General features: G+C 33.2%; 1 protein-coding gene across 1 annotated transcript in view; it reads left to right on the forward strand.

Annotated features, from left to right (window-relative positions):
- THSD7B (thrombospondin type 1 domain containing 7B) overlaps positions 1-25,423 on the forward strand; it is a 1,297,161-nt gene that overhangs the window by 557,173 nt on the left and 714,565 nt on the right. The window contains exon 6 of the mRNA XM_074301932.1: positions 18,002-18,157. Within this exon, the coding sequence (XP_074158033.1) occupies positions 18,002-18,157 (156 nt within the window). The remainder of the gene's footprint in view (positions 1-18,001; positions 18,158-25,423) is intronic.

Here is a 25,423-nt window from a genome sequence, read left to right on the forward strand (position 1 = left end):
GACAATTCTCAGATGAAGAAATTGAAACTATTTCTAGCCATATGAAAAGACGCTCCAAGTCATTATTAATCAGAGAAATGCAAATTAAGTAAACTCTGAGATATACCTTTGAGATTGGCTAGAATGACAGGAAAAGATAATGCTGAATGTTGGAGGGGATGTGGGAAAACAGGAACATTGATACATTGTTACTGGAATTGTGAATACATCCAGCCATTCTGGAGAGCAATTTGGAACTATGCTCAAAAAGTTATCCATACCCTTTGACCCAGCAGTTTTACCACTGGGCTTATATTCCAAAGAAATCTTAAAGAAGGGAAAGGGACCTGTATGTGCAAGAATCTTTGTGGCAGCCCTCTTTGTAGTGGCCAGAAACTGGAAAATATGTGGCTGTCCATCAATTGGAGAATGGCTGAATAAATTGTGGTATATGAATATTATGGAATATTATTATTCTATAAGAAATGACCAACAGGATGATTTCAGAAAGGTCTGGAGAGACTTACATGAACTGATGCTGAGTGAAATGAGCAGGACCAAGAGATCATTATATACTTCAACAACAATACTATATGAAGATCAATTCTGATGGATATGGCCATCTTTAACAATGGGATGAACCAAATCAGTTCCAACAGAGCAGTAATGAACTAAAGCAGCTACACCCCACGAAAGAACTCTGGGAGATGACTATGAACTGCTACATAGAATTCCCAATCCCTCTATTTTGTCCATGTGCATTTTTTATTTCCTTCACAATCTAATTGTATGCTGTCTCAAAATCCTATTCTTTTTGTATAACAAAACAACTATTTCAACAAGTAAAAAAAAAAAAAAGTCTACATGAAATAGTACCAATTTTTATTTGTTACAGGATCTAAAATAAAATTACATTGAATAAACTTTGGAATAAACATGGTCATTTTAAACTATAATAAATTTGCTAAAAAATTTAAAAAAAATAATTAATTAAACCCTATACCAAACTATCAACAGCCTACTTTATAGGGGTAAATAAAACAAAAATCTATATTTTCATTTAAAAAAACAAAAAATTAGACTTTCAAGGAAATATTGAAATATATTAAAAATGAAGGGGAAATATTACTCCTAGATTTCAGACTAAATAGAAATGTAGAACAATATAATATATAAAGTAAAATTATAACTAACAGAAGTTAATAATCTAGTGTTTCATAAGCAACTTTCCAAATATAAGGAACTTAGAAAAAATTTCGTATTTGATAAAAATAGATGGGAAAACTGAAAAGCAGTCTGACCTAAATTTGGCTTAGAACAATATTGTCTACCATATTCCCCAATAAATTCAAAATGGTTGCACAGTTTGAATATTATAGAGCTTACTATAAAAAATGGAAGAGAAGGTCATTTCAAAATTATGAAAAAGAGATGAATTCCTAAAAAGTCAAGAGGTGGGAACAATTACAAATAATGAAAAAATAAAATTGTGAATTGAAGAGAAATGATCAATTGGGGGGAAAATCTATTTTCCTTAAATATATCAGATAAAAGATATATAATATATACATATACATATATATTCACGGTACACACACAATATATATGTATTTTATTTCACACATAAATATGTGATAAATCATATATGTGATGCATGCATATGTATATTATATATTTAAAATCAGAAATGATGTGAAAGTTATCAAAAGAATGACAAATTATTAAGTTTTTGAAGGAATATTTCAAATCATTAACAAAAGAAATGCAAATCAAACTTTTGCCCAGAAAATTGGTGTCAATGACAAAAGATGGATTGAGGAAAGAAAGAAAGATACTAATGTGTCATTGGTGAAGTTGTGAATTAGTACAAATATTTTGGAAAACAATTTGGAATTATGCTAATTAAGTGACAAAAATGTCAACAATCTTTGAACCAGAGATTCTACAGCTAGTCATTCATTTATTCAAAAGAGGCTATTAACAAAAAGAGAAACTCTATAGATACCAAACTGTTTATAAAAGCATTTTGGAAATAACAAAAAAAAAAAAAAAAGGGGGGAAAATATAGATGATCCATTAGTTGAAGAATGGCTAAATAAACAGTGTTACCAATATAATGGAATGTTTCTGTACTGTAAGAAACAATGAAAAGACATCAATAAAAGTTTATTAAAAATACCTTTTTATACTCACAGACATCATTATGTATCCTTGCTTATATCTAAAGAGGAATTTTCTTCCTTATCACCAAACAACCTCAATTGTTCTGTTTAAATTCTTAAAAATTTCTTCTGGAACCCTTTTTAAAGAATGATGTTCCTTTGTACTTCCTCTTTATTTGACAAGATGTGAAGTCTTTTAGCACTCTCTATTGGGATATAGTGTCCTCATATAAGAGAGATCAGTGGGTCAAATTTGATTAGAACAGGAGGTCAGTAATATATACATACACAAGGATCCCTGCCGGCTGCATATTGCTTTAGTAATAAAATATTTTATCTATCATCTATTGTATTTTTATTTTGTTAAACATTTTCCAGATATATTTTCATCTGCTTCTTCCACAATCAGAAATATTGGGGCTGCAAAAGATCTGCAGCTCTTTGATACCACTAGGACAGAACGCTGAGTATAGTAGGATGGGATAAGGAAGATATAATACAGGAATAGTGAGCACAAAATGAGATATCTTAATCATGGAGTGGAGGAGTAATTAGGAGTGTAGTATATTTAATTAAAGAAAAATTCTTGAAATGAAAACAACATGAGCAATGAAAAGAGTACTGGCTTGAAATATAATTCCTAGCTTCTAATGCTGACTTTCTCACTAATCTATTGTACCATAATGAATAGATAGTTTCACATGTCTGAGTTTTGATTTAATTAACCTACATAAGATTGCAAAGAAATCATCTGGGACTGGGCTTTTTATAAGAATCAAATTTATAAGAACCTGGAATATCTAGAGTAACTACTATTGAGTTATATTTATTAAATTAATAAATATTTTTAAAAGAACGTGCAATGTTCTAGCCATGCTTTTAGAAAGAGATGAATTTAATTTAATGAATTCAAATGGAACAATAATGTTTTCTATTTTGAACATGTTTAATTTGAGATGCCTATGGGATATGGAAGTAATGTCCTATAGCCATTTGGAGATTTGGGACTAGTGTTTAGAAGAGATATTAAGACTAGTATGTGGATGTAGGAGTGACCCATATAGATGTGTGACTTAAAATCATGATAATTCTTGAGATGACCAAGACAGAGGATGTAGAAAAAGAAGAAAAGGTAATTTGGGAAAGAATCCTCTGAAACAGGGAATGGATGGTATTCCCCTGCCTATAGTTAGTACATAAATTGTGAACTTAAAATAGCATACTCAGAAGATGCCCCCAGAAAGATATGAAGAGAAGCACATAAAAAGAATGGAGTGAGAACCCAGGAAAGAAAGAGTATCCAGGAGCAAGAGATGGCCAATAGTTTCAACTAGTCAATAATTATATATTTGTTTGTGAAATGATTTGTTTTAGCTAGTCTTGACAAATTTTTACACATTATAGTATTATATTATATTCATTCTCTATTATCTGCCCTTTCTTCCCTCTCTATTTAAAAATCTAAGTTTGTTGAAGCTGTTATTGCCTCCACATCATTTTCTACCAGCAGCTCACTCTTTTCTTTTTCTTTGGAACTGTTTTGTTTATGCCATCAGCATTTTATTGTTTAAGAATTCTTTGTTTTAGTCCATGGAAGCCTATTTGTATTTTCTTTGAACTCTGAAATCTGTTCTCCCATATTGTATGGATCATGTGAGATTATTCCCAGATTTTTTTCTCTTGTATCATGAATTCCAAGGATTATTGCTTTTTTCCTCCTGAGGTCCTTGTCATTTCTACTATAGCAGTTAGTTCTTCATTATTAGGCTTGTAGAATATCAATTTCCCTCATTTTTTCAAAATTTGCTTGAATGAAATTATCACTGTTAAGCCAAAATGTATTAGCTTCTTCGCTTTTGGTAGAAAGAATTCCAGCAGATATATGGGGAACTGAAGTCTTTAGTCACTATTACAATATTTATTTTTCTTGATAAGAACTTCTCATCTATTTCCTCCTTCTTTCCAGGTAGTCTATAAATATATGGCTGAAAAAAGATCACTTTAATTTTCCAACTCCTTATTAACAGATGAAGAAATGAAATTCTGGAAAGGTGTTGGCCATGATAATACAGGAAGCACACTCCAAATTTGAACTTAAGTCCCTTTACTTGAGGAAGCTAGTGGGTGGAGTACTGGGCCTGAAATCAGGAAGACATAACTTCAAATCCCTTCTTAGTGAACTGTGGCTCTAGAAGGTCACTGAACCTCTGTCTGATTCAATTTCCTCAACAGTAGTATAAAAATAATTACTGTCTATAGCTTGCACTTTTTTTGAGGATTAAATGAGATAATATTTGTAAAGAACTTATAAGATTTCCTTGTTCATATTACAAATTCAAATCTCCTTTACTATTCCCTTATACAGTATATGGGGTATTCAGGGAGGGCTAGTACCTTTATAAGGGATTAACTAGTCCTTTCAGGACCGCTCATCTGTCCATATTCATCCAACATTCACTGGTGACTCCAGGAATCTATAGTATAATCAGTGGCCACACTGCACTAAAACCATTTTGGTAGATGGGGTAAACCAGATTAAGGGTAACTGATAGGCCTCAAGCCTATTGATGAGATGGATGATGTCTACTCTAAGCATGTAAAGACCTCCTTCAGAAGAATAGACAGAAAACAGTTTGTTCCAGTGACCATTAGGACAGCTGAAGTAGGTGCCATGGAACATTTAACACTTTGAAGATGCTAAAATCATCTTGTAGCATCCTGGGCCATTACCAAGTTGTCCTGACTTATACCTTACCAATGGACTCTGAGGATGCTGGTTGAGTCAGTGAGGCTGATAACTTTGCACAGCTCTGTCTCACTTAAATCCAATTCACTTGTAAGTCAATGTATCACTCTCCTGATGTCATTGGTCCTCTTGGAGACCATTAATAATATGAAATGAACCAGCTGAACTAGATGGCTTCTGAAATCTCTTCAAGTTGTAACTTTATGATCCTAGATCTGTGACCTGAGTTCATGGACTGACTCTGATACATATTGAATCTGTGAGCCTGGAAAAATCATCTAACCTTTTGGTTTGATAAAACATTGGTATCAAGGTCAAATAGAAGAGAATCCCGTGATCAAGGCTATATATCCTTAGAAATCCACAAATTAACATTTATCTATCCTATATTCCATTTTTGCTTATTTTTGTTAAACATTTTTCAATTACATTTTAATCTATTTTAGGTAACACCCAGGACTTTTGTAAGCTGCTTATGATACCCTGTGCTTTAAACAGCTTTTAAGTCTATTAATTTGCATAAAATATGCGGATCAATATTGGAAGAAGGAGTTTCCTTTCCCAGAAAGTGCCCAATATCAGTGAAACCACAGGTCTTATCTTTCAAATTGGAAATTTTATGTGAACAGGCAGTATCAACTCTTAAAAAAAAAAAAAAAAAAAAAAAAAAAAAAAAAAAAAGGCAAGATTTTGTTTTTCCAAGTAGTTAGAAATGAGACACTGAATTCCAGTACTATAATTTTTAGTGGTAAACTCCTTTATGTAAGCAATAAGAAAGCAGATCACATATAAATGAGTTTCTTGGATTATAAATATAATTAGGTTATTTGGAGAGAAATAAGAGGAAGCTAACTCAGGTGTTTGCTAGCCTTAAAGAGTAAGGCATATTTTAGTAGCATAAGAGCCTGCTATTTAGTAAAAAAAGATCTAATTTCAAATTTTGATACTGATACATATTGGCTATTTGATTTTGGGCAAGCCACTTAATTACTCTGAGTTGTAGGAAACTACCTGAGAAAGTACTGAGTTGAATTAGTAAAGGAAGAAGTACTGAGTTGAATTAGTAAGGGAAGTTTCGGAATTCAGGAGTTTCCCACTAGAAATCTAGTTCCTTTCTAAACAGTCTTCCTGAAAGACTTACTCTTAGAATTATACTGTGATATCTTAAGACATTATGATAGTATGATTTTTCAATTCAACTTATCCCAGTATTTCCTGTTTAAAATATAAAAAAATAATTTCCATTTATTTTTATCATGTAATTGTTCCTTGAAATTTAGGTAGTAAAAAAAGAAGAATCACTCTCTAAAATTCTACAACAAAGCTATTATTTTAAATCTCTTATTCTCTCTACTACTTCAGAAATATTCTAGGAAATGTCATACTTTGTAGATGCATATATTATCTCTTGTTGATTGAATTGAAATTAAGATTATATGGATTCTGACTTCATAGAGAACACAGGTTTTCCGAGCTGCTGTATTCAAATTTTAAAAGATTTGATCAAATTTTTAAAGATTTGGTCTCATAGTTCAAAGAATGTGCAAATCATAGAATATTTAAGTTTCAACAGACAGATGATCTGCAATCCAACCCCTCTTTTTGTAGATGAGACAATCTGAAGTTCAATAAAGCCAATTGACCCACTCAAGGTCACAGCCCGTCTACAAGTAGAACTCAGCTCTCTTAAATTCCAAGATGTTACTCTTTTAACCACATTCCCACAAGGTAATCAATTCACACTCATTTGAATTTTGCTGCCATTACTATTACCATCGATTCTATCTCCCCTGTCTTTCCTTCCCCCTTCCCATCTTACAAGACTGGGTTTACTTAAAGGCACACTCTGTGCTGGTCCAGGAGCTAATTTTCTCACCACACAACAAACCAACAGGAAATACAAAATACCTATGCAAGCTGTGAAGTGGAGAGGAAAAGGATTCTTCCATAATGCATTTCTGGAAGCAGGTCTGCTAAATTCTCTATGGCTTTTAGTAGCAGGTAGAGAATACAATGCAAGTTCAAAGGACTGAGTTTTCTTTGCCTAATCACCCATTAAATTTGAATTTGATACGAAATTGTTAAAATATGTTTAATTTTCACAAAGTAACATTGGTTACTCTCTTTCTCCCCCCCCCCCATTTTGACAGTTTATTTTCCCCATTTTCTGAGCCATTAACTACCTGAAAATAAAAATAGAAGATATTTGAATAATCGTGATTATCATTCATTGCATATACTGCTCTATTTAGAAATAAATTTCATCAGTATTATCTTTAGCTTTTATGTCCTCCCAGTTTTTATTCTTTACTCTCAAATCCCCTCTTTTACCTCATAAAATTACTAAATATTTTCTCCACTGTATTTTTATTCACTAATTTTCACAAAATGATATTTACAATCCTCAAAGACTTATACTTTTTAATACAATCTGTTTCAACTTCCTTTTCAGTTTCTAACTTAGACATCACATCTTAGATCATATAAAGGCTTTCTGTGAGTGAATTTTGGCACAGTTGAGAGCACTGGACTAGAAGTTACTAAGTCTGAGTTCAAATCTGATCTTATGTTATGTGACTCTGAGCAAGTCATTTAATCTCTATTTGCCACAATGACCCCAAATAGGGACACAGAAAGTTGGATAAGAGTAAAAAATTACTGAATTATAACAAATATTTTTTATTTTTATTTTTTGAATTATAACAAATTCCAAGAATTAAAGAACTCAAATAGAAGTAAACTTTGGAAACAAAGCTCTTCATTACTTGGAGACTTAACTGCCAGTTCTGTTTTATGATTGTAAATGACTCATATACTTGTTGTGCCACAGTTCCCTTTTATTGTCCTGCCTCAGTTTCCTAATTGTCTTGCCTCAGTTTCTCTAAATTGGTCCTGTCTCAGTTTCCCTAATTGTTCTGCCTCAATCCCCTTAGTTGCAATCTCTTCCTCTGGTTCATTAAGACTGATATAACTCAGGGCTACTTATTCTAAGGTTATAAATTGTCAATGTGTAAACTCAAGATAAGGGGGAGTCCAGACTTCCTGGAGGCTCTAAGCTGGACACCTCCTTAACTCCCAGTTTGTAAGAATGTATGGTCCTCCCCCCAACCTGTCAGAATTGGATTGATGGTCCCTGTCTGGAGATTCCTGCTTACCAGAGTTTGGACTCCACCATCCCCCTCTTTGTCTTAGAGCTCCAAGCTTGGAGCCAAGGATATATATATGTCATTGAGAACTCACATTCGCAGCTAGGTGCTTTGGACATCAGCCCTGGGAGCATCATGTCCCCAGCATAATCTCTCCCTCTCAGAAATCCAAATAAAATATTAAAAAATCTCTAATCTCAGTTTCTCTGGCATTATACCCTAAGTTCCTTTCACCAATATCCTAACCACTACCCCCTCCACACCTATCCCTCACTTCCAGTACAATGCTATAGATTCCTTCAAGAGTTCCTCTAAGTGCTCTTATAACACCTAGTGTAGCTCTCTGATGATGAACTTCTCTGAAATTAGCTTGGAAGGCTTTCAGATACTAAACAGAGTCAATCAACTTTTATCAAACTTGTTCTTCCTGTCAGATGCTGTTCTAATAATCACTAGGTGTTCACAGAAGAACAAAATGTAGAGTCAAAGTCTTTTTTGCTTGATGAAAACTGAGAGAACTTGTACTCATTTTGCTAATGTAGTGTTAGAGAGGACAGGATCATCTCAGTGATCTATTTCAGCAGACCTAGAGTGGAGTCTGAATTTTGTTGTAAACAAATAACTTTCTTCTACTTTTTTTCTGTTTTTCCTCTCTTATCTATACCTTTTATTCCATCCCTTTAAATCATCACTTTTGCCCCTTTGTTTTTTAAATGACAATGACTTCTTTTGATATTGTAAAGGATAAGAGATGCCATTTTCAGTTAACATATATAATAAGTTTATGATAATAACAAGTAATATTTTTGCCCTGGGGGAAAAAAGGGAAAAAGAGAAAGAAATTAAATCTTTGTATGTAATTTAGGCAGAAAAATACCAGTTGTTCAGTTTGATATTTAAGGCTCTCTTTATTCTGATTTCAATCTGTTCTTACAATGTTATTCCATTCTATCCTCCTTCATGCCCTCTATATTTCAGAAAAATTGAGCAACTATTTCTTTTCTGATCTTGTTATACATGCCCCCATTTCTCTGAACCTATACATGCTGACTTTGTATCTAAACAAATTATCTTAATGTGTCGGTCTTTCGGGTGGATGCCTAGAATTAGGAAGACTTGAAGTCAGGTCCAGTCTCAGATATTTACTAGCTGTATAAAATTTGGCTAGTTTCTTGATCTCTATTTGTCTCAGTTTTAACCTCTGTAAAATGAAAATAACAAAAAATACCTATCTTCCAGGCTATGTTAAGGAATGAGATAATATTTGTAAAAGCATTTTATTGATCTTGAAGTGATATTTAAATTCTATTATAATTGTTATTGAAATTTTATTGTTCTTTCCAAGTCTAACTTGGGAATTATGTTCTCCAGGAAATATTTCATAATTTTTTCCCCAAAAAACTGAAAGTGAATTCTCTCTCATTTTTGAAAGTGGTTTCACATTCCTTCTTTGCCCCATTACATTCTACATTGTATATATACATACACATGTATATACAGGAATGTACTTTGTTTTTAATAAGAAAAGGATTGTAGGTGAAATATAATCTTAATCAAAAATGAATCAGTGACATGAAAAATTCTAGTGTTCATTAGCATGTTTACCATTCTTAAAGGGAAAGAAAAATGGATGTTAGGTTTTAAAAATATTTTAGGTGGGAAAATTTGATAATAATGTAATATTGTATAAAAATGTTAGTCTACCTTTGTAGTCTATCTCTATATAACTAGCTGCCATATGCTGATTCTGAACTTTTAAAATAGATTTTATAATTTATTTGTTTTCCTTTCATCTTTATTATGTATAAAACTAATATCATGCTATTGTCACTCTGTAAAATTTAAGAAAACTCATTAGTTTCTGGGCATTTCATAACAGGCTATATAAAATGAATGAAATTTGGAAGACATATTGATATGTAGCCAAATTTCCCATAATTATTTCTAATTGGAAAATTATTTTTAGGTATTAAATTTGCTTTACATATACACACATTCTCCTGCCAAATTGTGATACATACTATTTTGCCAAGAGAGGCACAATATGGCTAAATTTAAGCTTTATTAGGCATAATAAGATGTGATATAATTTAATTCTTTAAGCTGCCTATAAGTGCTAACAGACAGATTTGCTTTCATCCTAGCCAAGTAAGTTAAAAGAATGATAGATTATTTTGCAAATCCCAGTGGTGAAAGGCATATGAAGTAACACATGAAGCTTCTTGAAGGAAAATAGCTTTATGGTTCAAATTGTAATATTTTTTATCTTACCCCTTCTATCATCTGAGTGCTTCAATCTGTAGAAAAGGCTTATTTATTTTATCAGTAAGGTGTATTGGACTCCTGCCAAGTCACTGTACTCCCTAAATGAATATGTCAAAGGCAATATTGTTTTTCAAAAATCATTTGGAAAGAAGCATTTTTACATAAGTAGCATATCTCATTAGTTTTGAATTAAATTTTAGCTACTGCCATTTAATATTACCATTGTCTTCTGGAGTGCCTAAGGAGTAGGGAGGAAGGGTTATGACTCCTTGAATTAAAATCCCCTCTAGCATTTATGAAGAATATATTTAAATTTGAAGACTGAAAGCATATAACTTAATGTTATTTTGGTCATCGCATAACTTGTGTAAAATCATCTGAAGGCATAACTGGTTGGCTGAAAACCTAAATAGTCAGAATTGGAAGGAAACTTAGAAGTTGTCCTATGCCTTCATTTTTAAACAAATTGAGGCTTGAAGGAATTTGCCTAAAATCATGAAGCTAGGCAGTGGATGAATGGCAAAGCTGGTACTAGGAGTGAGATGTTGTGACATTCACACTCTTTCTAATATACCACACTAATTCTCTCCTGCAGATCTAAAAGACAAGCAGAACAGACACTTCTTTGTCTAGTTGTTTAAGGAATGTTTTATAGCGATGCTATATGCATCCAAATAAATATCAGAAAAGACAAGATGGAATCAATCTCTTATAAATGAGAGCACTGATTCCTTGATTACCCCTAAAATAGCATAATTGTAACAAAGACAGATGAGTGCTATTGTGCCTTGGAAAAATGGACCCAAAGTAATCTCTGCATTTAAAAGATGAATTTTATTTTAATGTATTAACATATTGTTAGTTTTTTATTTGATTTGTTCAGTATTTAACAAATATATGTAAATGGGGTTGTTTCCATACAGAATTAGATTCTAGGGGAGATATACAATTTACAAAGGAAATTATTTCTACTTTCTTGTGGGTTATGTTATACAAAAGAAGCTAGGAGGAAGATAAAGTGTTTATATAGTTGCACAAGAGCAGCATTGATTCTGAAATTATAGACAAGGGGTATTTATATTTTAATCCAATTTTGCTACTTACTATGTGACCCTTGGCAAGTCATTTAGCTTTTCATAGTACCAGTTTCCTCATTTGTAAGATGACAACAATATCTTAGTACATCACAGGATTGTTGTGAGCTTCAAAGGAGAAGACAGACATGGATATATGCAAGTAAAAAGTACTTTCCAAAGCTTAAAATACTATATAACTTATAGTTGCTATAATTATGCATTTCTAAGGTGAGGAATTTCTTTGGTAAGATATAATAATAAGATATATTTTTATATTATTTGAATGACTTAGAGAAACAAAACTATGGACATTCTCATCTCTAAAACCAGAAAGTTGAACAAGATGGGCTTTAAATTCTATGATTCTTAAGATCATATGTGACTTGACTTCTCCAAGTATTTACTATTTGTCTGAATTTGTTCATTTGACTTTATTTGACATTAATTATGAAATCCAATTTAATACAAAATACATTTATTAAATGCTTATTATGAGGTAAGCATTGTGCTTGTGACTAAAGTTTGATTTCATTATAAAGAAGAAAGTGCAAAGTCATCCATTTTTTTTCCTTTAAGAATGGTAAACATGCTAATGAACACTAGAATTTTTCATTTCACTGATTCATTTTTTGATTGAGATTATATTTCATCTACAATCCTTTTCTTATTAAAAACAAAGTACATCCCCGAGAACAATTTTTCACATTAAAACTGCCACCTATATTAAAGGTTCTGATAAAGGCCTCATCTCCAAAATATACAGAGAATTGACTTTAATTTATAAGAAATCAAGCCATTCTCCAATTGATAAATGGTCAAAGGATATGAACAGACAATTTTCAGATGATGAAAGTGAAACTATTTCCACTCATATGAAAGGGTGTTCCAAATCATTATTGATCAGAGAAATGCAAACTAAGACAACTCTGAGATACCACTACACACCTGTCAGATTGGCTAAGATGACAGGAACAAATAATGATGAATGTTGGAGGGGCTGTGGGAAAACTGGGACACTGATGCATTGTTGGTGGAATTGTGAAAGAATCCAACCACTCTGGAGAGCAATCTGGAATTATGCCCAAAAAGTTATCAAACTGTGCATACCCTTTGATCCAGTAGTGCTACTACTGGGCTTATATCCCAAGGATCTACTAAAGAAGGGAAAGGGACCTGTATGTGCCAAAATGTTTGTGGCAGCCTTTTTTGTAGTGGCTAGAAACTGGAAAATGAACAGATGCTCATCAATTGGAGAATGGTTGGGTAAATTATGATATATGAATGTTATGGAATATTATTGCTCTGTAAGAAATGACCAACAGGATGAATACAGAGAGGCTTGGAGAGACTTACATCAACTGATGCTGAGTGAAACGAGCAGAACTAGGAGATCATTATACACTTCAACAATGATACTGTATGAGGATGTATTTTGATGGAAGTGGATATGTTCAACATAGAGAAGAGCTAATTCAAGTCCAATTGATCAATGATGGACAGAATCAGCTACACCCACAAAAGGAACACTGGGAAAGGAGTGTAAAATGTTACCATTTTTTTGTTTTTCTCCCCAGGTTATTTTTTACCTTCTGAATCCAATTCTTCTTTGCAACAACAACAACAAAATTCAGTTCTGCACATATATATTGTATCTAGGATATACTATAACATATTTACTATGTATGGGAATGCCTGCCATCTAGGGGAAGGGGTGGAGGGAAGTAGGGGAAAATTCAGAACAGAAGGGAGCACAAGGGATAATGTTGTAAAAAATGTTATAATTATAAAATAATAAAAAAGATGAGAAAAGGGGTAATTGAGATATAATTTTTTTTAAATACAGAAAGGAAAAAAAAGAAAGCCCAAAATAAACAAAGCAGGAAATCTTTAAAAGTTCTAGGATGAACTTATTATGTACTCAAAAGGAAAAATAAGCTACATGTAACAGAAATCTACAGTTTCCTCTTTTTCTCATATTACATATATGGAAATACCCATTTTATTTTTCATATATTAAGTTCAAAACAAAAATAAAATATTTTTAAAGGTGTATTCTAAATATGACTTGAGAAAAAGATAGGAATAAATAGAGCAGATGTCTATGAAAAGGAATTAAGGCATCCCTAAATGCTTGAAAGATAATCAGGTAAATATTTAGAGAAGCAGGAGTGTAGAATAGTAATCAAAGCTGACCAAAGAACTGACCTCAAGATGGTATATAACCAATTGCTATTGAAAGTACCATGAGTCAGCCCCTTTCCCTTTTGAAATTTTCCGTTTCCTCCCTTTCCACTATTAGTCTCAAGTAGAACTAGAACCGTGGGATGATAACTTGTTCTGAGATCAAAGAAGTATGAGTCAAATCCTGCTTATGAATCTTTCTATTTATGTAATCTTGAATCAGTCTCCTTTTAGATTGTATTCTTCTTGAAGTCAGGGTCTGCTTTTTGCCTCTTTTTTGTATTTCCCAGCATTTAGCACTTAGTTCCTCCTACAGAGGAAGTGCTTAATAAAGGTTTATTGAGTTGGAGGGTCTCAGTTTTGTCATCTGTAAAATTAGGAGACTGAATTAAGTGGCAGCTGAATGGTGCAGTTGATAGAACATTGTAATTGTACTCAGGAAGACCTGAATTTGAATCTTATCACAAATATTAGCTATGTGACCTTGCCTGGTTCAATTTACTTATCTGCAAGAGATAGATTACAATAATATTTAATTCAAAGAGTTATTATGGGGAGGTCAAATGATATAATGTCCCAAAGGTCATTGTACAATTTAATCTGCCCTGATACTTTTGGTATTAAATATTATATATATATATATATATATATATATATATATATATATATATATATATATATATATATATATATATATATATATATATATATATATACCCTTCAATTAAAACACTTTGTAAACTTAAAAAAAAAAAAAAGGCCACCTATACAAAATCTTACCCCTGTTGAATGATATTCAATGTACAGAGTCAGTTATACTTTAAGGTTATTTCTCAGTCACTATTTTCAGTCTTCAGGTTTTTCTGGTTAAGTTAGTTTGCTTTGCCTATTTCAAATGAGACATGTCAAATAACAAGATGATAATATAATTATCCTAGATGATCTGTTAGGCAGTTAGGGAGACTCTTGGATGTCTTCAGATTTCAAGGGAATCAAAAGGGACATAGTTTAACTGCTTACAAATACAAAGTAGCACCATAAATTGGGCTAATTCATTAAATTTATTGATGTCTCCTATTTTGCCTAAAAACTATAATGAATGAAAGAGTTTTCTGGTTAGCCCATCAACATTGACTGACTTTTGTAATATGTGATGGGCTTCTTCCATGCTGGTTGCAACAGCTATGTCATGGAGGAACTATGAGAAAAAAAAGACAAAGGATCACTGGTTATTGGCCTAAAGCTATTCAGTGCCTTAGGACTAAGCAGTGATTTATGTGACTGGAGAGAATTTGGCCCATGGGTGTCTATGACAAAGAGGAGGCTGAACTAAGCCTACTGTTTCAATACCAGAATAAAACATTTTTAAACACAACACCACAGAAATTGCTGCCTTTAGACTTGTAGCATTTATTGAGGTATATTAAAATCAAGAATCTGTCAAAAGCATCAAATACTCAGGAATGAATGCCATTGTCAGAACTTTGCTCTTCTCTCCCAGGAGTCATTTTGGTGAGAATCTCCTGTCCTGCCACTTCTGTATTACATGCTGTCCCTTTCTTCTTTCAAAACACTGTTTCATTCAGGTTGTCTGTCTGTCAGCTAAGTATTTCTTAAGTTTCTTCTCTATGTCTAATTCTGTGTTAGCTGTTGTGCTAGGAAAAAATACAATAGAATTATGAGTAGTGATGTCTCTAGAGATATCACTTTAAACCCATTAACATTATTTATCTACTTAACTGTGTGCATAACCTTGTACCATGCTAGACATACCTGGCTTGAGGCAGTTACAAAGTAAAATATCATAGGTTTATAGAATAAGATAATTAAAAATATAAAGAACCTCCTTATGGATCTTCTTGTGACATATTTTGTCTAGTTAAAAACTTTCCTACTTCCTTTCATAATTAGTTTCTTTTATAATCCTATTATTTTATTTTATGCTTTTAAATGTCCTAAATCTCATCCTTAAAATGTGACAGGGAATTGACATGCTCTGAAGTCAGGTAGGTCTGAATTCAAATGTGGTTTCAGATTACTTCACACTTCCTAGCTGTGAGATGCTGGGCAAGTAACTAAACCCTAATTGCCTCAGCAAAACAAAACAAAAAACAAAAAACAAAAATAAAAACAAACAAAAAAAAAAAAACCCCACAAAACAAAACAAACAACAATAAAAAAATGATAAGATATTATCCTAGTTTGATTCACTTTACAGATGAAGAAAACTGAGTCCTATAACAGAAGAAAAGTAATGCTAATAGTTGACCATAAAAAAAGAAAAAAAAAAAAAAAGATTCCACATTTTTTTTTTTTTTTTTATCATTTTGAGCCAGAATAAAAGTTAATGAAGGGGAGTGAAGTCCTTGTCCTTCTTGTTCCTAGCCTACATTCAAGTCTGAATTTGTCATAATAAAATAAAATCCTCATTAAGGTAATGCATTTTTGACTAGTTAAAATTTTTACTCCTGTCAAAAGGCTCTGAATTCAAATCTGACCTCAGACATGGGCAATTCACTTAACTCCAATTGCCTCAGCAAAAATAAATAAATAAATGGATTTGACTCCTTCCTTCCATATGTTTATCTTTACACAGTTCTCATTGACTACATGTTTCTACTAATATTAGACTTAAATTTTCTGTTGTGTTTGCCCTACCTCTTTATGAGGTTATAGTCTCCATGAGAGCAGAGATTATCTCTTGCTTTTTGACTGATAAGCCATTAAGGCAATTAGGCTTCAAGCTCAAAAACAAAGGGGACCCTGAAATTTAGCAATAAAAAGCTGTTAAATATTATTGCTCAGCTATTGAAAAAAGACATGCAAGTGATCTTAATAAACTTAATAGGAGCTTTAATAGAGAGTTTAACTTTTTCCTTAATTAATTAATTAATTGATATATTTTTATTATAATGCCCTTAACACAGCGCCTGGCATACAGTAGCAGTTAATAAATTCTTTTGGACTGACTGAATAATTGACTAAAAATATCAGAGGAATGGGGTTATTAATTTTAAAAACATTCTCACCTTTTTGGTACAATATTTTGTTGTCATAAAGCTTCATTTTTTGTTGCTGCAATGATTTAATTATGATTCCAGGCCCTCAAAACAGTAAAATGACTTCTGAAAACTCCTGTTCTTCAATTTAGTTACTTGGCACAACCTGTGGTTGAGAAGTGCAAAGCAGAAAAGGGTTTAGTCTGACTACTTATTTGCTCCCCAGGTCAGGATGACCACACTTGTCTGAATCCTACACTGTAATATTATGTACTCTGTCTTCTTCCCCCTTTTAGATGAAGCTGATTTCCCCAAGCCAGTTTTGCAGTCACAGATCCTGCATTTTCTTTGTGCTCAGCAGGCCATTTTTCTTTAGTGTCTCCATGAGCCCCACCCTCTAGGGGAATCACAGCAGTAGATTGATTATGCTAAGCAACTGCCTTCAGGGCTAGATTTTTATTATTATTATTTTTTAATCCCAATCCAGTCATTTATGCAGTCAGGATAACCTCATCTTGAAATTTTGCAGTACTGAAAAAAATCATAATTCTAGATGATTGGTGTCTAAGATATTTCTAGATCTTTTCTTAAATTTCCTTGAAAACATTAATTCATAGTGGAAAAATATTCTGTTACTAGGACTAATTTCATCATTCATCTTGCATTCTGATTAAGCAAATCATTGGCTTTGTGTAATGTTCTTGAATTGTGAGGGTCTGGTCGTCTGCTCAATTATAATCCTTCTCTGGGAGGAGATCTGTAAAATCTTTTCCTCTGTGCACAGGTTTCTTGGGAGCTCTGAATCTCCTCCAACTCTTGTCCTTTCTCAAATCAGACTGGTCTCCTTTCAGCCTGCCTGGCGTCAAGACTTATCTCAGAGTCGATTCTCTCAGACCCAATGCTGCCCTTCTTTTATCCTCCCAGAGAATGGGCGTGGGATAAGCAAGGGCTTCTGGGAAACATTACTTTAACCAATGAGCTTGCTCCTCCTAGAATTCCTAAAGTGTAAACTCCCTTTAAAGGGCCGAACCAAAGGTCTGAGCCAGAGAACTGTCAAGTCAACCTGAATTCTCACCTTATCACTGTCCAGACAACCTGAGTTCTCACCTGGTAATCCTAACAGCTTTGGACATAGAAAATGAATTCAAGCTTAGATACTGAAGCTTATTAATTATGTGATCTTAAATAAATGTTTTCAATTTATGAGAGACAGCAGTTTCCTCACCAGCAAAATGAAAAATATAATCATTGCTTTAAAAAGAAGAAACAAAAATTTCTTTCTAACACTAAATCTGAGTGTTATAACATGAGCATATGAAATGTTTTACACAATACCTTATTCTTTGTCTCTAGAGGTGACCCAGAGAGAAAGATGAATTTTCAGGAATGAAGTGAATCAATTATATTTAAGGAATGCAACTTGGACTAACATTTGTTTTCCCTTCAGTGTTTAGGCCTGTGGACAAGAAATTATGCTCAGGACCTGCTCCTCCAATCTCCAGACTCTGCAACATTCCTTGCTCTACAGATTGTATGGTTTCTTCCTGGTCAGCTTGGGGCCTTTGTGTTCATGAAAACTGTCAGGATCCTCAAGGGAAAAAAGGTAATCATTTGAGTTTGTTTACTTAGACATTTACTTAGATCTATACACATACACTTATTGGTTATATTTTAAAGAAAATAATTATTTAAATATGAGTAGTAAGAACAATTAGCATGAAGTTCATGACTTGGCTCCTTTAAGGACTTATGTATATCTCAACAGGATAGAATCTGACTTTTTAAATATAAAAGACCTTCGATCTGTACTATTGACTGGTAATGCAAGTCTAAAGATGTTTGATATGATGTGTTTGTTATATTTATAAGAAGACAGGGTTGCTGCATTAAAATAATTCAATCAGGTTCATATCCAAGTGGAACATACCTTCCAGGTAGTAAATCACTTTCCAAAACTCTCCAGACATCAATCTCTACACTGAGGTTACTGGCTGTAAGAATTCCTCTTCTTTTGCTGCTTTGGAGTCTGGGGATTTTCCAGCCTTCCTCCCTACCCTTCTCTCTACATCAAACATTTCCTACATGGTCCAACTTCTACCATCAGTCTTTCCATCTTGGCTTGACTCAAAGCTGATTAGTAGAGTATCTTAAGTGAAAGGAATGACTACTCCATTCTTAGTATTGATCTTATTGGAAGGACTATTATTGATCAAGATCCCATCTCCTTAGTATTCTAAGAGGACCTGGTTTTGAAATATTCTTAGCATTTATTTTTGTCATGTGTTTTTGAAATTCTGTTCTCAGAATGCTTATAGAGTCACAGAATGGAAAGGGACCTCAAGGGCCATCCAAATTTCTTCATTCATTTCTGTGAACAAATACTTTAGAATTTCTTATAAGTAGTCATTCAACTTTTGTTATCATTTATCTTCTGAAATAGGCCACTCCAGTTTTTAATAATCCTAAGTATTACAAGTTTCCTTCGTTATAAGATCTACCTCTTTACAACTTCTGCCCATTGCACCTATGTTTGTTATTTATAGAGAAATAGAATAAGTTTAAATACTCTTCCAAATAACAGTCAGTCAGATACTATTAAAAATTCTTGGGGGTGGAGCCAAGATAGCAGAGAAAACATAAGCATCTGTCTAAGGTCTCGCTTACCCTTAAATTACTTTTTATAAACAAGCTCAGAATTACTGCTTGACTGCCAAAACCCACAAATATTGGGAGTACAACACATTACCAAGAGAATATAATCTCCAAATTTGCCAGAAAAGGTCTGTTTTTGCTTGTAGGCAGGGATGGTTAGACCAGGTCCAGACCTCAGGCAGGCAGTGAGAACATGGAAGGCAGCTTACACTGAGCAGACCAGAGAGGGGAGGAGTGTGGTCTCAGCTAGTGGAAAATCTGTGGGGAGAATGTGACCACAGTGTGAGTTACTTTGCCCTGGCAGCAAGCTAGTAGATCAGCAGAGAAGCTATAAATACAGGGGGTAAATACTATAACCCTGAAATGCTAGAGTCCCTGGAGAACCTGGCCACACCCACCCAGCATCTAGACTGACTCAGCACGATCTCAGCTAGCAACTGCTAATATCAGTGCAGATGCTGATCCCAGCACAGCCATTGGTGTCCCGTTGCTGCTTCACTGCTGCTTCCTGTTATCTGTTGAGGAAGCTTGGTAACACAACATTCCCAAAAAGCAGACTGCAGTTTTTATTTTTTTGTTTTTTGTTTTTTTCAAAATGAGTAAAAAGGCAAAGCGGGCTCTAAGTATAGATAGCTTCTATACTGAAAGAGAGCAGACTTCAAACCCTAAGGAGACTAAAAGCAGATTGTCTCCAGATGAAGCCCCAAATGGTTATATAATCTGAAACCCACCACACAAGGCTCTAATAAAAGAAATTAAAAAGGCTCTTAAAAGAGAGATAGAATAAAAATGGGGAAAGGAAAGGGAAGCTTTGCAAGAGGGTCTGGATAAGTCATCCTACTTATTAAAAGACAGAATGGATAAAGAAATTAAATCCCTGAAAAACAGAATTAGCTAAATTGGAAAAAGAAAATAGCTTCCTAAAAATGAAATTGGTGAAATGGAAAAAAAAATTGCACAGAACAAAACAACTCATTTAAAAACACAATTGGATAATTATTAAAAAAAGAAATAAAAAAGTAAATGAAGAAAATAATTCATTAAAAATCAAAAGTAAACAAATAGAAATGAATGTCTCAAGGAGACATCAAGAATCAGTCAAGCAAAAACAACAACCAAAAAAATAATGAAAAAAATGTTAAATACCTATTTGAGAAAACAACAGACCTGGAAAATAGATCTAGAAGAGAGAATCTAAGGATTGATGGACTTCCTGAAATTCATGATGAAAAAAGAGCCTACACACTATTTTTTAGGAAATTGTCAAAGACAACTGCCCAGATATTATAGAAATGAATGGTAAAATAGACACTGAAAGAATTTATTGATCTACTGAAAGAAATCCCAAAATCAATACTCCGAGAAATATTGTGACTAAATTTCAGAATTATCAGACCAAGGAAAAAATATTACAAGCAGCTAGAAAAAAAACTATTCTAATACAGAGGAGCCACAATAAGGATTTCTCAGGATCTAGCAGTGTCCACATTAAAGTAATCTGATATTCTGAAAACTAAGGAACTTAGTATGTAACCAAGAATAATTTACCCAGCCAAAAGGAGCTTTGTCATCCAGGGAAGAAGATGGTTATTCAATTAAATAAGTAAATTCCATCCATTTCTGATGGGAAAAAAACAAAAACAAAAACAAAAACAAAAACAAAAACAAACAAACAAACAAAACAGAACTATACAAAAAGTTTGACTTCCAAATGTAGGACTCAAGAGAAACATAAAGAGGTAAAAATAAATCCTGGGAACTATATTTCTGTTATGAGTATACATAAAGAGTGTATGTATAATTTGGTTTTACTGCTATAATATAAAAAAGTATCTAGAGGTGGAAAGGAAATTGTACCAGAAAAAGAGAAAAGTAGAAACACTACATCTCGTGAAGAGGCAAAGGAAACGTATTATATCTGAGGGAAAAAAGGGAGGGGATTGAACCTCAAATTCAAGTGCAGAAAGGCAGAAATAGTAAATATATCTTTTTCAGATCAAAATGCAATAAAAAATACATTCAATAAAAAGCCAGGGGAAAATAGTCCAAAAAGTAATTGGAAACTAAATGATCTCATCTTAAGGAATGATTGGGTGAAACAGCAAAACAGACACAATTAATAATTTCACCCAAGACAATGAAAATAATGAGATGTCATACCAAAATGTGTGGGATGCAGCCAAAGCAGTAATAATGAGAAATTTTATATCTCTAGAGGCCTATTTGCATAAAATAGAGAAAGAGAAAAATCAATGAATTAGGTTTGCAACTAAAAGAAAAGCTAGAAAAAGAGCAAATTTAAAAACCCCAATCAAATACTAAACTTGAAATTCTAAAAATAAAAGAATAGATTAATAAAATTGAAAAAAAATGAATTAGTAAATAAAACTAAGAGTTGGTTCTATGAAAAAACCAACAAAATAGATAAACTCTTGGTAAATTTGATCAGAAAAAGGAAAGAGGAAAATCAAATTGTTAGTCTTAAAAATGAAAAGTGAGAACTTGCCACTAATGAAGAAGAAATTACAGCAATAATTAGGAGCTACTGTGGCCAACTTTATGCCAATAAATTTGATAATTTAAGTGAAATTTGTTAGGATTCTTACAAGGTGCTAACTCAGTTATCTAATTTAGCATGGTACTTAACAGCTCTCTAGTTCACTAATGTATTTAGTACTTATTAGAGTTCTACAAGATTCACACCTTTAAGAGATCATACGTAAGCTAGGAGCCTCAACCAAGATCTAGTCCAGGACATTCAGAAGTCAGAGAAGAGAAGCCCACTAGAAGCTCTGAGCCTGAGCCAGGATTCAGTTGAGGAGATTCAGAAGCCAGAGAAACCAGCTTAATCTCTTGGAACCAAGGAGAGAGATAGGCCTCTAAGAAAGCTAATCAGGCTCAAGAAAGGAGAAAAGAATTGAAAAAGACAATAAAGGATTTGGATTTTAATCCCTGGCTGCATTTGGGGTGATTACACTGAACTGAAATGAAAGCTGTTCCCAGAAGCCCCCCAAGAAACCTGCTTCCAGAGAAGATTATATTTTAAAGAAGAACATTGCAAAAATGGATAAGTATCTACAAATATATAGGTTGCCCAGATTAACAGAGGAAGAAGTAAATTGGATAAACAGTTCCATTTTAGAAAAAAAAAATAGAACAAGCTATTAATTAGATCCCTAAGAAAAAATCCCCAGGACCAGACGGATTTACATGTGAATTATACCAAACATTTAAAAAAAATTTAACTCCGCTATATAAACTATTTGAAAAATTAGGGATTGAAGGAGTCCTACCAAATTCCTTTTATCACACAGACATGGTATTGATACCTAAACCAGGTAGGATGAAAACAGAAAGAAAATTATGGACCAATCTCCCTAATGAACATTGATGCAAAAAATCTTAAATACAATGCTAGCAAAAAATTAAAGAAAATCATCTCCAGAATAATACCCCATGACCAAGTAGGATTTATACCAGGAATGCAGGCTAGTTCAATATTAGGAAAACTATTACCATAATTGACTATATCAATAACCAAATTAATAAAAAAAACATATGATCATCTCAATAGATGCAGAAAAAGCATTTGATAAAATCCAACAACCATTCCTATTAAAAACATTAACAAGTATAGGAATAAATGGACTTTTCCTTACAATAGTCAGTAGCATCTATTTAAAACCATCAGTAAGCATCATATGTAATGGTGATAAACTGGAACAATTCCCAATAAAATCAGGAGGGGAACAAGGTTGCCCACTATCACCATTACTAAAAAATATTCAATTAAAAATGCTAGCTTTGTCACTAAGAGATGAAAAAGAGATTAAAGGAATTAGACTGGTAATGAGGAAACCAAATTATCATTCTTTGAAGATGATATGATGGTATACGTAGAAGACCTCAGAGATTCTACCGAAAAACCTGTTAGAAATAATCCACAAATTTAGCAAAGTTGCAGGATACAAAATGAAGATACATAAATCCTCAGCATTTTTATACATCACCAACAAAATCCAAAAGCAAGAGATATGAAGAGAAATCCCATTTAAAATGACTTTTGATAGTAGAAAATATGTGGGAATCTATCTGCCAAAGTAAAGTCAGGAACTATATGAGCAAACTTAAAAAACACTTTCCACACAAATAAAGTCAGATCTAAACAATAGGAAAAATATTAAGTGCTTTTGAATAGGCTGAGCAAATATAAAAAGATGACAATACTACTCAAACTAATCTATTTATTTAATGCTATACCAATCAGACTCCCAAGAAACTATTTTAATGACCTAGAAAAAATAACAACAAAATTCATATGGAAGAACAAAAGGTCAAGAATTTCAAGGGAACTAATGAAAAAAAAAATCAAATGAAGGTGGGCTAGCTATACCTGATCTAAAACTATATCATATAGTAGCAGTCACCAAAACCATTTGTTATTGGCTATAGAAATAGACTAGTTGATCAGTGGAATAGATTAGTTCACAGGACAAAATACAGAACAACTGTAGCAATCTAGTGTTTGACAAACCCAAAGATCCCAACTTTTGGGATAAGAATTTACTATTTGACAAAAACTGCTGGGAAAATTGGAAATTAGTATGTCAGAGACTAGGCATGGACCCACACTTAACACTGTGCAGTAAGATAAGATCAAAATAAGTTCATGATTTAGCATAAAGAATAAGATTATAAATAAATTAAAAGAACATAGGATAGTTTACCTCTCAGTCCTGTGGGGGAGGAAGGAATTTGTGACCAAAGTAGAACAAGAGATCATTATTGATCACAAAATAGAAAATTTTGTTTATATATCAAGTTAAAAACTTTTGTACAAACAAAACTAATGCAGATAAGATTATAAGGTGTTAGGTTCTTTCTAAGTGCTAATGAGATAATGAGATATTAGGTTCTTACTAAGTGCTAAGTAGGTACTTGACAATTCTCTAGTTCCGGCCTTTACTGGGAGTTTTACTTGTGAATTTCTGGGGAAGAGCTTGCATGCTTAGGAGGAGCAAGTTCATTGTTGAAGTAATTTTTCCCAGAAGCCCTTGCATTATCCCATGCCCATTCTCTGGGAGGATAAAAGAGGGAAATCACTTCTCCGGACCAGAGTTAACAGCAACTGTCTGGAGACAACTGTTCTCTACAGGAAGAAAAATCTGTCAGAGAGATTTGAGTTGACACAGCAGATCTCCTCCTAGAGAGCAATTGGCAGCTTCTGGAGACAACAGCACGTTACAAGAAGGGAAGCTATAAGCTAGAAAAGCATTTTTTACAGTTAAAGGTTCTGACAAAGGCTTCATTTCCAAAATATATAGAGAGAATTGACTCTAATTTATAAGAAATCAGGCCATTCTCCAGTTGATAAATGGTCAAAGTATATGAACAGACAATTTTCAGATGATGAAATTTAAACTATTTCTACTCTTATTGATCAGAGAAATGCAAATTAAGAGAACTCTGAGATACCACTATATACCTGTCAGATTGGCTATGATGACAGGAAAAGATAATGAGGAATGTTGGAGGGGATGTGGAAAAACTGGGACACTGATACATTGTTGGTGAAGTTGTGAATGGATCCAACCATTCTGGATAACAATTTGGAAGTATGCTCAAAAAGCACCCTTGATCCAGAAGTGCTACTACTGGGCTTATATCCCAAAGAGATTATGGAAGGGAAAGGGACCTGTATGTGCAAAAAAATGTTTGTGGCAGCCCTTTTTATAGTGACTAGAAACTGGAAATTGAATGGATGCCTCTCACTTAGAGAATGGCTGAGCAAATTATGGTATATGAATATTATGAAATATTATTGTTCTGTAAGAAATGACCAGCAGGATGAATACAGAAAGGCTTGGAGAGACATACATGAACAGATGCTAAGTGAAATGAGCAGAACTACGAGATCATTATACGCTTCAACAAAAATACTATATGAGGATCAATTTTGATGGAAGTGGCTATCTTCGACAATGAAAGGATCCAAATCAATTCCGTTTGATCTCCAATGAACAGAACCAGCTACATCCAGTGAAAGAACACCAGGAAATGAATGTGGACCACAACATAGCATTTCAAGTCTTTCTGTTGTTGTTTGCTTGCTTTTTTGCTTTTCTTTCCAGGCTATTTTTACCTTTCTAAATCTGATTTTTCTTGTGCAACAAGAGAACTCTCTCTCTCTCTCTCTCTCTCTCTCTCTCTCTCTCTC

This window comes from Sminthopsis crassicaudata, chromosome 3 (assembly GCF_048593235.1).
Source record: "Sminthopsis crassicaudata isolate SCR6 chromosome 3, ASM4859323v1, whole genome shotgun sequence".
Classification (NCBI taxonomy): domain Eukaryota; kingdom Metazoa; phylum Chordata; class Mammalia; order Dasyuromorphia; family Dasyuridae; genus Sminthopsis; species Sminthopsis crassicaudata.